Source organism: Anabas testudineus, chromosome 17 (genome assembly GCF_900324465.2).
Source record: "Anabas testudineus chromosome 17, fAnaTes1.2, whole genome shotgun sequence".
Lineage (NCBI taxonomy): Eukaryota > Metazoa > Chordata > Actinopteri > Anabantiformes > Anabantidae > Anabas > Anabas testudineus.
In genome coordinates this window covers 1286705-1301355 of record NC_046626.1, presented here as the reverse complement: position 1 = coordinate 1301355, position 14651 = coordinate 1286705, and the positions used below count along the sequence as shown (strand labels likewise).

Below are 14651 nucleotides of genomic sequence, written 5' to 3'. Positions count from 1 at the left end.
TGAGTTGTCCCAAACATTTTATTACAGCTCCCAGAACAGATCATTTACAGAAAACTGACACTTCAAATCCCCTTTAAGAAATCCACTGTCACCATCATCATTTCACAATAATTTAATCAGCATCGTCAGCATCTACAGGACACGAATAGATCTGCAGACTGCAGGTTATGATTGACAGGCAGCACTGTGAGGCAACAGCTAAATGAACCTCATCACTACTTAGTGTACCCTGACGTGGCTGCTGGTAACGACCTGTCCGTGTATCACAACCCTTACAGCATGTGTGTGACTTGTCAGTTTCACTTGTTGGCTGCAGTTTGAATAGCACTGCTCTTCCTATTGTTTGTCCTGAAATAGTGTAGTTCCTTAAACCTGCCTGTCACAAACTGCTTATGGCTTCGTAAAAAGCTTTTTAAAAGCATTTTAGAAAATTACAGGTTGTCTTTATTTCTCAAAGCTTTAAAAAATATTCCTTAAAAAAACTCTAGAAGCTCTCTGTAAATATAGACAAGTTCACATTGACTTACAAAGTGTTAGTAGGTGGAAAAGACACGCTAGTGTTACAGAGGAAGAACACACAAGAGGACATCATACAACTTCCCCACACCACTAGAATGTGCTGCACCCTTAAAATCGATCTGGAGGTTCTGGAAATTCGTTCCCACGTCATCAGAGACTACTTACTGTCAGTATCTTGTAAGAAATGTTTGCCCCCAAACCAGCATAGTGTCACAGCTAGACCTCATCTGATACCAGCTGATGTTTGTACGACAGCAAGACAAAAAGAAGATGTCTATCTGCTCTAACCTCCAAAATAACATTGCGTGTGTTTTTTTCCAATTACAGAGGAAATGAGGCAAACAGATCACGTCTGGTTACAGTTGGACCTCCACAGGAATTCAGCACCTGATCTGTTTAACCCTCTGTGAGCCAGAAATAACAGGTTCAAGAAAATAAGAGCTGGGTCCCACAGGGTTAAAATGCTTCAGGGCTGCATTAATTAGCCTCCACATTTAGCTGGTGAAGAGTCTTTGACACCACAGTGACAGTTCTGCACTGATCACAGTGTCCGAATTAACATCACAGTTCAAATATTACAACTTCAGTTAAAACTGATTTGATGGTCTGCTTAGATTGTCTTGGTAACCATATCTGGAAATATGATAAAAAATAAAAGCTAGGAATGACCAGACGCCCCCCTACACACACACACACACACACACACACACACACACACACACACACACACACACACACACACACACACACACACGAGACACAAGATAAAATGAAAGTCTCCAAACTACATTATTACATTAACAGCTCACACAGAAAATGGATTAGTAAAAGATTTGTCAACACACTCATCCCAGGTTACAGAAGGAATACATGCACACAAAGACATACACACTTTCTGAGTTCATGTGCTAGCATATGGCTCATCGACACATACTGAGTGGTAAAGAAACTGGCTGGGGTGAGGCGGGGAGGTGGGTGACAGACAACACCACAGTTTTGCATAGAATCCACAACACCAAAACCAGGAAGAAGGTGAACTGAGCTTTTCTAAACGTCTGTATGTCCACTGCAACACCATTTCACAATAATACACTTGAAATGTGTTTTGCCTCCTTTAAAAAAACTTTGAAGGAGGGAGGGAGAGACAGCAGCTGAGAGTGGATGTGTTCTGTAGTGACGCATCTTTACTCATTGGTTTTAGCGTCATACTGCTCTGCAAAGACATTGAGCTCCAAGAAGCTACGTCACAGTGAGAGGCTTCAAAATAAAGTTCAGTGTTGCAGTTCTTGCTGATACAAGGCTCTGCTGGACTTGCTGTGCAAGCAGAGCCCATAGACTTCACACAGCCTGGACATCAGGCCACGGACACACAGAACTCAACCACCCTGAACAAAACTGGATCTTCTTGAAGAACTGAACAGCAAACAAATACTCAAAAAGGAGGTGTAAAAAAGAAGTACCATTAGTAAACAATTCAACCAATATCTCACACGATGACACTAAAAAAAGAAAACTTGAAGTAAGGTGTGAAAACAGAGGGAGCGGAAGAAAGGTAAGAGGGCGGGGGTATGGAGAGAGGAGAGTGTTGTCATAACGACTCAATTGTTTCTCTGGAGTTGGAGAGATGCATCATCGCACACTCAGGTGGTGCTGATGCACCGTCAGTGGGTCCCTGCTCCGTCACCACGACAACTGCAACAGGCTCTACGTTTCTATGGGAAGAACAAACAGGAGAAGGAACATGTTCATTGTCACCGTTTCATTTGTTGACATTGACTTTATACCGTCAGACATTGTTCTTGTCGTTGTTTCCCTTCTGTACAGACTTTATGTTTTACGTTTGTACAGTTGTGTACATACGAGTGGTATGCCTGCATTTATTTTAGTTTATTAAAGTACCCATGTTATGAAAAATCCACTTTTTGGTCACTTTGGTACATTTCTATGACTCTATGGTGCACATTAACATACACCCAGTACTGTATGTAATAAGTCCACTCCGACCTACTTTTACATTTTCCAGTTTTGTGGAAACCAGTCCTTGAAATGTCCATTCAAAGTTGACATCGAAATGACGTCTTCTCGAATCTCAGGGACCCAATCATTCGTCAGGCGTGGTCTAAACACCGCCTACAAGAACCTCAGCCGCATTTGGCCATTGTTTTTCCTCACTACAGCTGACTTACTCTGCAAACAGCAGCAGAGCACAAAGCACGGACAGAGCTCACTTGTTGGACGTATGGATGAAGTTCCAACCCGTTCATGGCTGCAGGATTCACTCCAAGACTGAAGCTCAGAGATGGACTGATTGTGACCGTCTGTGATCTAAACCTGGGTCTCATTCAAAGTTTGAAGCCATAAGTGGTTACTGCGTTAGCTTATTCAATGTAACTAAATCATCTAATGTGGTCAATGTTAGCTTCTCTCAGACTCTGGAGCAGGAGAGATTTTCAGGCCAATTATACAGTGGGACAGTTAAGATGTCCTAGAGACATTGTGTGAAATGCAGTGCAGCTCAGCTGTATCTGCTGCTACCACAGATTCTTCATAGTCTTGTGTTGTGTGTCCTTGTTTTGGTTTTTTCCTGCACATTCATGGTTCACAAACATCACATATGTGTCTTCAAAGATGAGGGCGGAAAATCCACATCAAAACTGGTATTTCTGAATGGGCCTGTTTGCACACCATGTTCAGACTTGCTGCCACTTGCTAGGATCTATACGGTTTTCAGCAGGACAATGTACAGGCACATTTTGGGGACTCTAAGGACCTCTTTTTTAAGCTCCAAATGACAAATAATGGATTTTTATATAACAGTTTTTTGTTTGACAAGTCACAATCAAACAGTATGCACAATGCACAAGAGAAAATAGTTAGTGAGAACGTCAAGATTAGTCAAGAACTTAGGAAAATGACATCCTGGGGATTTGACAAAGGATCAAGATGCATTGTGCTTCATGAAACATCCTTTTTCAAACAGCGTATAGCATCTACTAATTTATTTCAGACTTCTGCACATATGCATGAGGAAATTAAAATGGTAAAAAGATTCTACCTGAATATTTTGTACACTGAGTTTGCCAAGTGTCAGAATGAGACATAACTGACACCTATCAGTACACTTACTGGTTCTTCTTTTCATAAGATATTATTTGTTTTTTGTACTTTTTAATAGAATCTGAAGAAGGATTTACTGCACTAGTCACTACTTTCAGTGGATCAAGAATGCAGATCGTTGTCAGGCTACATATAAGCCAGCTTTGATTTTAGTTTGTTCAAATTAGCCACAAACTTGCTGAGGTGAACACACCAGCAGGGGATGAGAGATGTATTTGTTACTTTATTTACTTTTACTTTCTCCTTTAGTTGACTCATCTAATAGATTATTACTTCCATTGACTTTTAGTCACAAAGGTTTTTTTGCCTATAGCCTGAAGTAAGCAGATGCTCACCTGACTTTGCGTTCTCCTCCCTATCCATTCTACAGAGTGAAAATGCTAATCTGAATCCACACATTTGTCTGCAGTGGTTCCACTAATACTAATACTAACACTAACAGCTGCAGCATGAGACTTTTTCCTGCTTTCAGGGTTCACACGCTTTCTAGTAACCAAAAAAAACATTGCATGTGTTTTTTTTTTGTCAAAGCAGCCAAAGTGCAGCTCACTATCAGCTCCACGTAGACAACAGACATTTTCCTGCAAACAGATAAACATTACAGATTTATTGCATAATATTTCGTAAGTTTGCATTGCTAGACCATGATAACATGCAGGAGGAACACATCCTCCTGTTAATTCATATTTAACTGCTTCAATATGTCCAAACTAGTGGCAAATTTATGCTTAACAAAAACTAAACAGGATCAGTGAGTTCATTGTGGAAAATATTACTGAATGTGTTTTCCACCATCATTAACACTGGCTTTACCATAAACTATTTATAAAAACACTGGAAATATGTAGTAGAAAACACACAGTTCATGTTCATCGATGACTTGATGACTTCTCCATAACACTCAGTGTTATTCAGTAGTTACATGTAAAAAGCTGCAGCAGCCACATGTGCTCCAACAAGATGCTGAATCTTACAAAAAAAGACTTTTTAGCTGTTCAAACAATCTGCGCTAGAAGTTTCAGGACATTTTTGTAACCATGACCATGAACACTGAAAACACCTCAACAAAAGGAAAAATCTTTCACACACAGCTGCTGAGACTATTTCTGTCCCTTCCCGCCCTGTTGGATTACTGTTTTATTAAAGCCTAACTCCCAGTGCTTCAGTGCTTCTGTATTTGACACCTTTCCAAGCATAAAATATTGAGTTAGTGATTCCTCCTACTGGGCTGTAAAGTCACACACGTCGTGACTGTGTTTTACCAGGCATCAATTTTTCCCTAAATTTTGTTTGCACATGAGCACTACAACACATGTGAACACTTGCAAGCACAATAATGATTAAAAATAACATTTACCTGTGGGCTCATCCTGATTGTGCTCCACAAACTCTGCCAGTGCAAAGACAAACATAGATAAGTAAATTTTTTCTCCATCACCTTAGGATGGTTCTTTACTAATCAAGTGTGTTTGTCTGTACATGGGTACCTACCTTCTTCTGCCACCTCTGCTGCCTCCTCTGCTTCTTGCTCGATTTCTTCTGTCTCTGTGATGGTGGAGAAAAATCAACATTTGACCCAGTGAACAACTTCATGTTGCACAGAAAGGAACACGGTGCTACAGCATTAGCACAGCACATCCTCCGGAAGTCATCCATGGGTCTTTAGCTCCAGTGCAACATGCTAACAACAAGGCACCATCTTAATAATGGCGAATTTCTCAACACTTCAAGACATAAGACAAGACTTCTTTCTCTAAATAATGCTACTAGCTACTACTACACACCCACACTACAATGTGTACTTATGTCAAATGTTGTTTTCTGTTGAACTATAATATTCGGTTCAGTTATCAGCATGAAGTTACGATTGTAACGCTACTCTATACAGTGGGAGACAGGCTGCATCCAAGGAAGAGTTTAAGCTGCTTAGATAGTAGTGGAATAAGATTTATGGCCAGAAACTCAGTAACTTGCACTGAATAATTCCACTGGACAGAGTCAGTAGCTTGTCGTTTTGATACACTTTGATATTCATTTGGCTCACTCAAACTAATCTGTTGATTGATGAGATTCAGAGGTGCTATTATCTAGTTAGTAACCGTTTCCCCCTTTCCAGCCATTGTGCTAAGTGGCTGCTGGCTACAGCTTTTTATTTAAAGAGGTTCTGCACCGATTTGGTATAGTCTTGTCTTTTTTTTTTTTTTTTTTTTTTTTAACTGTACAGCTACTTACCTGGAACTGTTTCATCTTCCACCTCTTCCTCTGGAGCAGCCTCTGTGTCAGCTACTTTTGTCTCTGCTGCTTCCTCCACCATCTCCTCTGAGGGAGCAGTGTCCTCTTCAGCAGGTTCCTCTACAGTTTCTTCTGAAGGATGTGTGTCTTCTTCTACAGCAGGCTCCTCGGTAGGTTCCTCTGAAGGTGCTGGCTCATCTTCTTCAGCTATGTCCTCCACAGCTTCTTCTAATGGTGCTTGCTCATCTTCTTCAGCTATGTCCTCCACAGCTTCTTCTAATGGTGCTTGCTCATCTTCTTCAGCTATGTCCTCCACAGCTTCTTCTAATGGTGCTTGCTCATCTTCTTCAGCTATGTCCTCCACAGCTTCTTCTAATGGTGCTTGCTCATCTTCTTCAGCTATGTCCTCCACAGCCTCTTCTGAGGGTGCTGCCTCTTCTTCTTCTTCTACTACCTCCTCAACAGCTTCTTCAGCAGGTTCCTCTGCAGGAGCTGTCTCCTCTTCTTCTGCTACGTCCTCAGCAATGTCTTCAGTAGCTACCTCCTCGTCAGCAAGTTCCCCAGCAGGTTCCTCTTTTTCTTCTATCTCCTCAACAGCTTCTTCAGCATCTGCCTCTTCTTCAGCAGGTTCCTCTGCAGGAGCTGCCTCCTCTTCTTCAGCTACTTCCTCCACAGCTTCTTCTATAGGAGCACTCTCCTCCTCTACATTCTCTACCAGCTCATCAGCAGCCTCCTCCTCCTTAGTTTCCTCTGCAGCCTCATTAACTGACTCCTCCTTCTCTGAAGCCTGTTCTGTAGCTGTTTCCTCCACCTCCTCCACAGTGTTTTCCTCTGCAGGTTCATTTGCCTCTGTAAACTCAGTTGTTTGTTCATCCTAGCCAAATGTAAAACAATAGTCATTTTTATTTGCAGTTAAAAAAAAAACAAAACATGCCAGCACAGTGTATCTAAATTACAATGCAACAAAAAAATAAATTACACCTCCTCCATTGGGACGTCCTCCTCCAGCACCTCTGGATCCTCCTCAATCACCTGAAAATTAAAAGTTTACACTTGTATTTAAGAATGTTTAAAATTCAATTCAATTCAATTTTATTTGTATAGGACTTGGTCATTGTCGCAAAGCAGCTTTACACAACCAAAGAAACTATGGAAGTTTACATGAACAGTAAATGTGTATGAATCCGATTGTCTAACAGATTGTTTATTGTATAAACAATTATGTTTAGAACTATTTATTTGTGAAAATAACCTTTGGCAAATATGTTTCTACAAATGTGTGCATTTGAGTCGGTTCCAAATGCAGACATTTTAAAAAAGCTGTTCGAACCTCAGGAGTTCCCACAGGCTCTGGCTCGGGCTCTGGTTCAGGCGCCTCCTCATCAACCTCTTCTACCTCTTCTATTACCTCAGGTTCAGACTCTTAAGGGGCAAAGCAGAAACACTTTTTTCAGCTTTTCAGATTCTCTTACACACAAACCTAGGTATCAGAACCTACCTCTAAGCCTAAAACCTTGTCTTAACCTCCCAAAACACTCTTTGCACTTTTGAGGACAGACTAAAATATCCTCAAACCATCCAATCACACCTACACTTTCAACATACAGTAAGATAGTAAGTTAGACAGTAAGTTACTTAAATACACTGTAGTGTATCATAACTGCATCTGACTGCATGAATGCTCTACAATTTCCAAACAGTGATGTCACATGAAGGCATTTAAACTGACATACCTGGTGGTGGTGCAGAAGCATCCTTTGCTAGAGCAGCTTCTATTACATCTTCCACAGGAATGGGGTCAGGCTCAACGACAGCTGAGAGGCAAAAGGGGTGATATTGAAGGAAAACATAACTTATGTCTGAAAATGAATGTGGTATGTTGTAGTAATAAAAATGTTCCATTTGTCTGTAAAGGAACATTGAACAACTTACATTCATTTGACAGCAGAAGAATACGATGTATAGCTTGTGTTTTATTTAGGAAAGAAAACATATTTGAATAGCCGTCTATCCTCAGCCAGTAGACTTTACTCACACGAGACATTTTGACTTGTCAAACACTGGTGTAGCTGATAAAAGGCACACATGGAACAAACACTGCACACTGATCTGGGCTCTGTGTGGGCTGCCTGATGGAAGTCACAAGAGGGCTCTCCTCTCCTTTCTCCAAATATCACCATTGCATGTAATTAACTTTGTGTCTTCTCTCTCTCGTAGTTGTGTTTCCTCCTCTGTACCTTTCTGCAGGTATCCCAGTCCTCAGAGCTATATGTGTTTGTTGCTTCTTCTTGTTTTTTTTTGTTATTTTGTTTGTATACAGTTGTATTTTGTAAGTTGTTAATCCTTACATTGTAAAGTGCGTTGAGATGGCGTTTGTTGTGATTTGGTGCTATATAAATGAAACTGAATTAAATTGAATTGAACAGTGTGTGGACTGTCTGCTGGGACGCTAATTCTGAAACTAGCTAACAGCAGTGTGCCGATATCAGGCTGTGGTCTTGTTGACACCAATGGTGCAAGTGAATTAATAAGCAGACATTCAGCGTCGGTTCTGTCTGTGCCGATAATAATCATCAAAGTGGATGTCTGTACTGCAGTATATGCTACTTACAGTATGTGCCAGTGGATCAGCATTTTTAACAACTTTGCACATCTATATAATCCAATCCTGAAATTTAACTGAACTGGGAGATCAGTGCAAATATCCAGCCCCGTTCGTTTGCTAGAAATATTTCCAGGACAAGAGAAAAGTAGATAACCCTCTCTTACTAGATAAAACAGGTGTTCTTCATATTAAATTATTCATTTTGTTATCAAAATAAATAAAATAATCTTAACACCCATATAAGTTACTGTATGCATACGGTTTCTGAACTGAAGGCACATTGTGAGGTTTTGGTATCCTGGAGGTGCTGCCTGTACCGTTACTGATGCTGACCCACTTGTGTTCCTTCTTCTCCACTAACCGGTGTTTCTCCACACTGGTGTGCATGAACGTGCGTTACCTTCTGGTGTGGGTTCGTGTTCAGGAGTCTCCACTGGGGCAGCAGTTTCTTCTCTACGGGAAGCGATGACATCTTTCTCTTTCAGACCTATATGAGATGATGCACATATTGTAGGCAGGAAACATTTATATGTGAAATACAGTTTATAGGCGATTCCCAACTCCTTAATTGCATCCACATTTACTTCACTTGTGTCTTAGCTCCTCCCACTAACGTTCCATGGAAGAAAAAGATGAACCGCGAAAACAGCATTTTAGAGAATTGAGACATCCACTACTCTACACCAGAGGATAATCTTGGGTATCCTGGCTTACCCGTCCTCAAACATAGTTTTTCGCTCCTCACACCCCCAGAATGAAACAAGGAGGATGGAGGTGCACATCACATTCCAGGGCAAGTGAGGACTGATCAGTTAAGGGAATTGAGACTTACCCTATGTACTGTGTGTGATTTTAGTGAGTCCTTGATAAAGCACATATTATATATAAACCAATATTTTGTCATTTGCTTTGAAAACTGTAACTTGTATAGGCCTTTTTTCTTCATATTTTGTGTTTCAAATTATATGTTCGGTTCATTTCACATAGGTAAGATCAGTCACCTAAAACATCACTTTTAATCAAACCATCTGAAAGAGGCATGGGTTTTCTTTTACTGACTAAGGTTTAGTGTGATATCCCATCATATTGTCAAATTATAGCTAGTCTTAGTTTGTTCTTAAAGCTACATTAGGCAAATTCTGAAAATGAAGCTGGTGCCAGAAATAGCAGCCAGTTCAGTTAATGCAGGAATCAGGAGCATCTTAAACTGCTAGGTTACCGTATACTTGAGAATCACTCACACACTCTCTCACACACACACACACACACACTCTCACACACACACACTCTCTCACACACACACTCTCTCACACACACACACACACACACTCTCTCTCACACACACACACACACACACACACACACACACACACACACACACACACACACACACACACACACACACACACACACACACACACACACACACACACACACACACACATACATGTCTTTACTTCTCTGTGAGGACCACGATCCTTAAGTTCTTTGTGAGGGCCACCACTTCCACTATAGCTACAATGGTGGGCCATTCAAAGCTATCACTAGGGGGGAGTAAAGAGCTAGAAAGTCACTTCAAATGTAAGAAAACTCAAAGTAAAAAAAATCTTTTTCTTGTGTAGTTGTGTGGACCAGCCCTTGTTGCTAGGCAGATTAGGTGACAAACGTTCTTTTCCATTTAGTCCTATTTAAAAGTCTCTTGCCCACTGTCACTTAGAGATATGACAGGAGGAGCCAACAATGCAACCATGTCTTTTTAAATATCAAGTCTTGATGATATTTCTTATTCCAAAATGACTTTATTTTAACAACACATTAATCAGCTTAATTACAAAACTGATCTTTGAACAATTTTCCACTGTAGTCTATATTGTTTTAGGTAACATGGCATGCAAGTTCACCAGTTATGCTTAATCTGATCATGCAATGCTCCGTTTCAGGCTCACCAGTCCTGCTGACACAACACTAAGTCTAAACAATCCTTAACAAAGTCCACTAATCCACAAATTCTAACATACTAATTATGGTCACTCCAACAAGTATTTCAAAAACAAACAAAACCAACATGTAACAACTACTTGGTGTATCTTTGGTGTAATTGGTGCATCTTTCCAACTGTGACTGTGAAGTAGTGTGCTCTGAGACAACTCTTTACCAACATCTCTTTGTGATGTGAGTGATATACTGCCCCAGCTGTTGCCAAACTGCTGCTTTTTCTGCTGAACTTCAAGGTCTGCGATGACATCCGTTTTGTCTTGAGAGGTCGAGAGGTTGTAGCTCCACAGCTAAAACAGAAATCACAAATGTGACAAAGATTATCTAACTTTACAGTTAGAGCCAATACTATATTTGTTTCTGTATGCCAATCATAAGAATTTTTTGGCCAATACCATGAATAAATACATATAGACAGTTATTTACCACATTGATCCAAAAGCATATACATTTTAATTTTGCTAAGCAATATTTGCAGCTGCTTTGCAATATTGCATCCAACAGAAGATAAGATACCTGTACCTGCAATTTTCCTGTGCAACCAAACTACAACTGCAAATTTGTCTTGTAGGAAACATATGAGACTGCTAGGCTATATAATAATGCAAGATAATTTGTGAATTGCATATAAAATATAATAATATATAACATATAGAATGTGAGAACTAACAAATCCGTTCGGAGAATGACGGCACCTGCACATGCAGGACCCCTATACCTGAGAGTCTAAAAAGTTGTTCTGATATCTACAGATTTTGTCCAATATTGGACAAAATATGGATATTTTAATACTGAAAATCTGATCAGCTCCCCCCTACTTATTAATTGATACATAATGTAATGTTTTAAGTCATCTTAAAATACAGCTGATCACCTGTATTCCCAAAGTATTAAACTACTAATTCACAGCAACTGTAATTCATAGTCATTCAGACTCTGAATACTGCCTACACACATGGAAAAAATTGTTGGTAACCCTCGGTTAATAAAGGAAAAACCCACAATGGTCCTCCTCGGTTTTCTTGTATTATGTCCACTGTGGCTTAATCAGTTACTGATGGTGTGATCTGACTCCGATGTATCCTGACCTTGGAAGTTGTTCTGGGTTCTTTACCATTTATACTTCCTGTCTACTTAATTTGTCATCAATTTTCCTCTTATGGCCACGTCCTATGAGGTTGGCTATAGTCCCATGGACCTTAAACTTCTAAATAATAAAATAAATAATAAACTGTAGTCACAGGAACATCAAGCTGCTTGGAGATAGTTTTACAGCACGTTTGTCTACGTTTTTCTCTCTAATCACAAACAACTGAGGTACAGGAATACCACAATTGCTGTCAGAAACCTGAACTGGGAGCTGGTTCCGCAGGAGGGCGCTTGATAGCTAAAGGCTCTGCCTCCCATTTACATTTTGGAAACTCTAGGAACCAAGTAAACCTGCACACTGAGAACAAGTGTTTTGATTGGAAAATATGGAATTATGAGATCTTGAAGATGTGACAGGGCTTGATTATAAGTGCGTTAATGTGACGAGATATATATCTTCTATTTTTAATCTGCTTTAATAATAATGGGCTACCATAGAAGTTAACATAGGTCGGAGTGACCTGCTTTGGGGGTTGTAATATTATAAAAAAGATTGTGTAAAGCTTGTGTACCAAGACGAGGATACTCTCTCTTCACATGTGACGTCAACATAAGTAATTTAATAACTCTACTAATCCTATGCTGTCTTACTGTTACTATACTGCCAACGAACGTTGTCTTATGGTCCCTTCCCTTCACCTTAAAGATCCAAGGCTAAGTTTTTCACCTCCGTGGTTCAATGATCGTGGAATGACCTACTCCCTTTGCACTCTCCGGAGCCTTAGTCCCAATTTTCAAAAATCTGAACTCGTCTAAACTTTCTCGCTCTTATCTTAAATCTTAAAATAATAACAATTTAAGTGGTTTCGAAAAAATAACTTTAAATAATTTAATGTATCAAACACCCAGTGTTTTGTTATCATGGTTTATATAGAAAAACACTAAAACAACATCAGTGGACAGGTTTGATAACTGGAACTCAGTGTGCTGGTATAAAAGTTCTAAAAAACTACTCCTTCAACAGCATCCACAACGCTCTTTAACAGATTTTTATTTGTAAAGCTTCGTTCATTAACCAATTACTTACATCTTAATAAAATCCAACAATTACATGTTTCGTTTTTAATCTAGGAGTGAACTGTACAAAACAGGTTTAATCCCAACTACCGAAGACTCACAGAAACAGAAGAGGCAATTATTTCAGGGACTTACAGTACTGGATTATTGAGGTTTAAAGATGTTTAACTGTGTTTTGGTCATACAGTAGTTGTATCATAATAAATATGTTGAGAATTCATAAGCCAACTAGACTTTACTGTATGTGTATTTACACATTATCCTTTAAATATAACCTGTTTTTTCTCATGGTTAATGCTGGTGTTTTTATTCTCTTTCTCTCTTCTAGGGTCTTCCAAAGAAAGTACCAAAGAGAGTTTTGAAGTCTCCTAAGATTCAGATGGTATGATATGCTACAGGGTTATCATAGGAGAACTGCAAGAATTACCACAATATATGTCAGTTACTCTGAGCTCTAGAATGCAGAACCTATAAAAAAGTGAACATTATATCTTATAAATGTGAAAAGTTAATGATGGAGTTCCTAGCTATGTGTCTCAGTTTGTAAAGTGCTATATCTGTTTTGACAAGGTAAAAGAGATTAGTATAATCCAAAACATGCTGCTGCCTCTTTTCTCTGCTGTCTTTGCTTGGTGTCTGATAAAGGGTGGGGCTCCACTATTCTACACTAAGAGTGGACAACAGTCGGCAGAGAAAAAACATTAGATTGCATAAAAAAAAAGTAAAACCTATTACTTGTTACTAGTGTATTTGTTTTCACAACTATGTTACAGTAAATGAAAGAAATGTTGTGAGCGAAAAACCTAATAAGAGTAATAGTCATAGTTTGAGTGAGTTAAACAGCATAAACACAGAGAAAAACATATTTTAAGCCTCTCATCTGCCACTTGTATGGTGGTAGTTGCTGTGATATGAACGTGCTAAATCAAAAGCTGACTGTAGGACTGTGTAGCCAAGATCTTCACGTTAGACTCAAACTACGGACAGTGGGTTATGTGGTTTTTGCTGTGACCATTTGGTTCCCAGGACTTCATCTTTATTTTGTAATTTGGTAACCTCCTATATTGTAACATATCCTGATAATGATATTGTCTGTTGTGGTTTTCTTCTCCTCCACAGGAAGAGGTCAAAAGAGCCAGCTCAAGATTCGATTGTATGAGTAGTTTTCTTAGTTTATAGAGACACTGGATTAATATTAAAGCATCTGTCTGTATATGCTAAGATTACATTGTCTTTTGCTGTAGAAGAAGCAGACATTGAGTCAGAGAACCTCAACTCCACGATCAACCAAGAAGCTAAAAAAGATGGAGAAAAAAAGTAAGTTTCTTTTCTGTCCGCTGCTTCTAGTTCCTCTGCTCCTATGCATTACAGCAAATGTAATGTGGCTTGTTAGTGTAGTGGTAACATCACCACCTCCCATGTGGGAGACTGGGGTTCAAATCCCAGCCGTGGCCTACTACCAGTAGGGGTCCTTAGCAAGACCTCCTCATGCTTACCCTGTCTATCCTTGTACCCTACTTGTAAGTGGCTTTGGATAAAGCGTCTGCTAAATGTAAATGTTTAGTATTCAGTCAAGCTTTTTATAAGGTGTTGTTATTTTTGTCTCTTGTAGGTCTTCAACAAAAAAGTGCCTAAGAAGAACTTGAGCCAGCTCAAGATTCAGATGGTAGGAAAATAACTAAGGAGCTTTTAAGGTTAAATATTATTATATTTTGTGTATAAGTTTTTATTATGTTCTTTTGTTGTAGAAGGACCAGAAGTTTTGGCTGAGGTGACCAACAGGATGATTAAAGAAACAGAGATAACAGGTAATGCAATAATGGGACAAAAAATGTTGGTACCGCTCTGTTTACTGGAAAAAAAGCTCACAAGGTCACTGAAATAACTTAAAACTGACAAAATAATAATAAATCAAGATTTAACAAAAATTAATGAATGAAATCAGACATAGATTTTGAGCAGTGGTTCAAGTTTACGTTAACAAAGACAAACAAAAAACTAAGAAAACTGGCCCTGG

At 39.3% G+C, this 14651-nt stretch overlaps 1 protein-coding gene across 1 annotated transcript; it reads right to left on the bottom strand.

The window, feature by feature from the left end:
• Positions 1-11585, bottom strand: LOC113171854 (fibrous sheath CABYR-binding protein-like). Its single transcript, XM_026374597.1, has 10 exons — positions 11541-11585; positions 10629-10758; positions 8874-9068; positions 7602-7682; positions 7199-7290; positions 6850-6900; positions 5869-6742; positions 5128-5181; positions 4994-5026; positions 1-2231 (listed from the first exon to the last, which is right to left on the bottom strand). The coding sequence occupies exons 1-10, from the start codon at positions 11583-11585 to the stop codon at positions 2224-2226; spliced, it is 1563 nt and encodes a 520-aa protein (XP_026230382.1). The 3' UTR covers positions 1-2223.
• Between the last annotated feature and the right edge of the window lie 3066 nt (positions 11586-14651).

Coding starts and splice junctions, on each gene's coding strand:
- LOC113171854 (XM_026374597.1), bottom strand. CDS start 11,585: ATGGTAAAGAACCCAGAACAACTTCCAAGGTCAGGATACATCGGA. Junction 10,759..11,540: donor CAAGGTCAGGATACATCGGA/GTCAGATCACAC, acceptor TTTCTGTTTTAG/CTGTGGAGCTACAACCTCTC. Junction 9,069..10,628: donor CACATCACAAAGAGATGTTG/GTAAAGAGTTGT, acceptor GGAGGAGCTAAG/ACACAAGTGAAGTAAATGTG.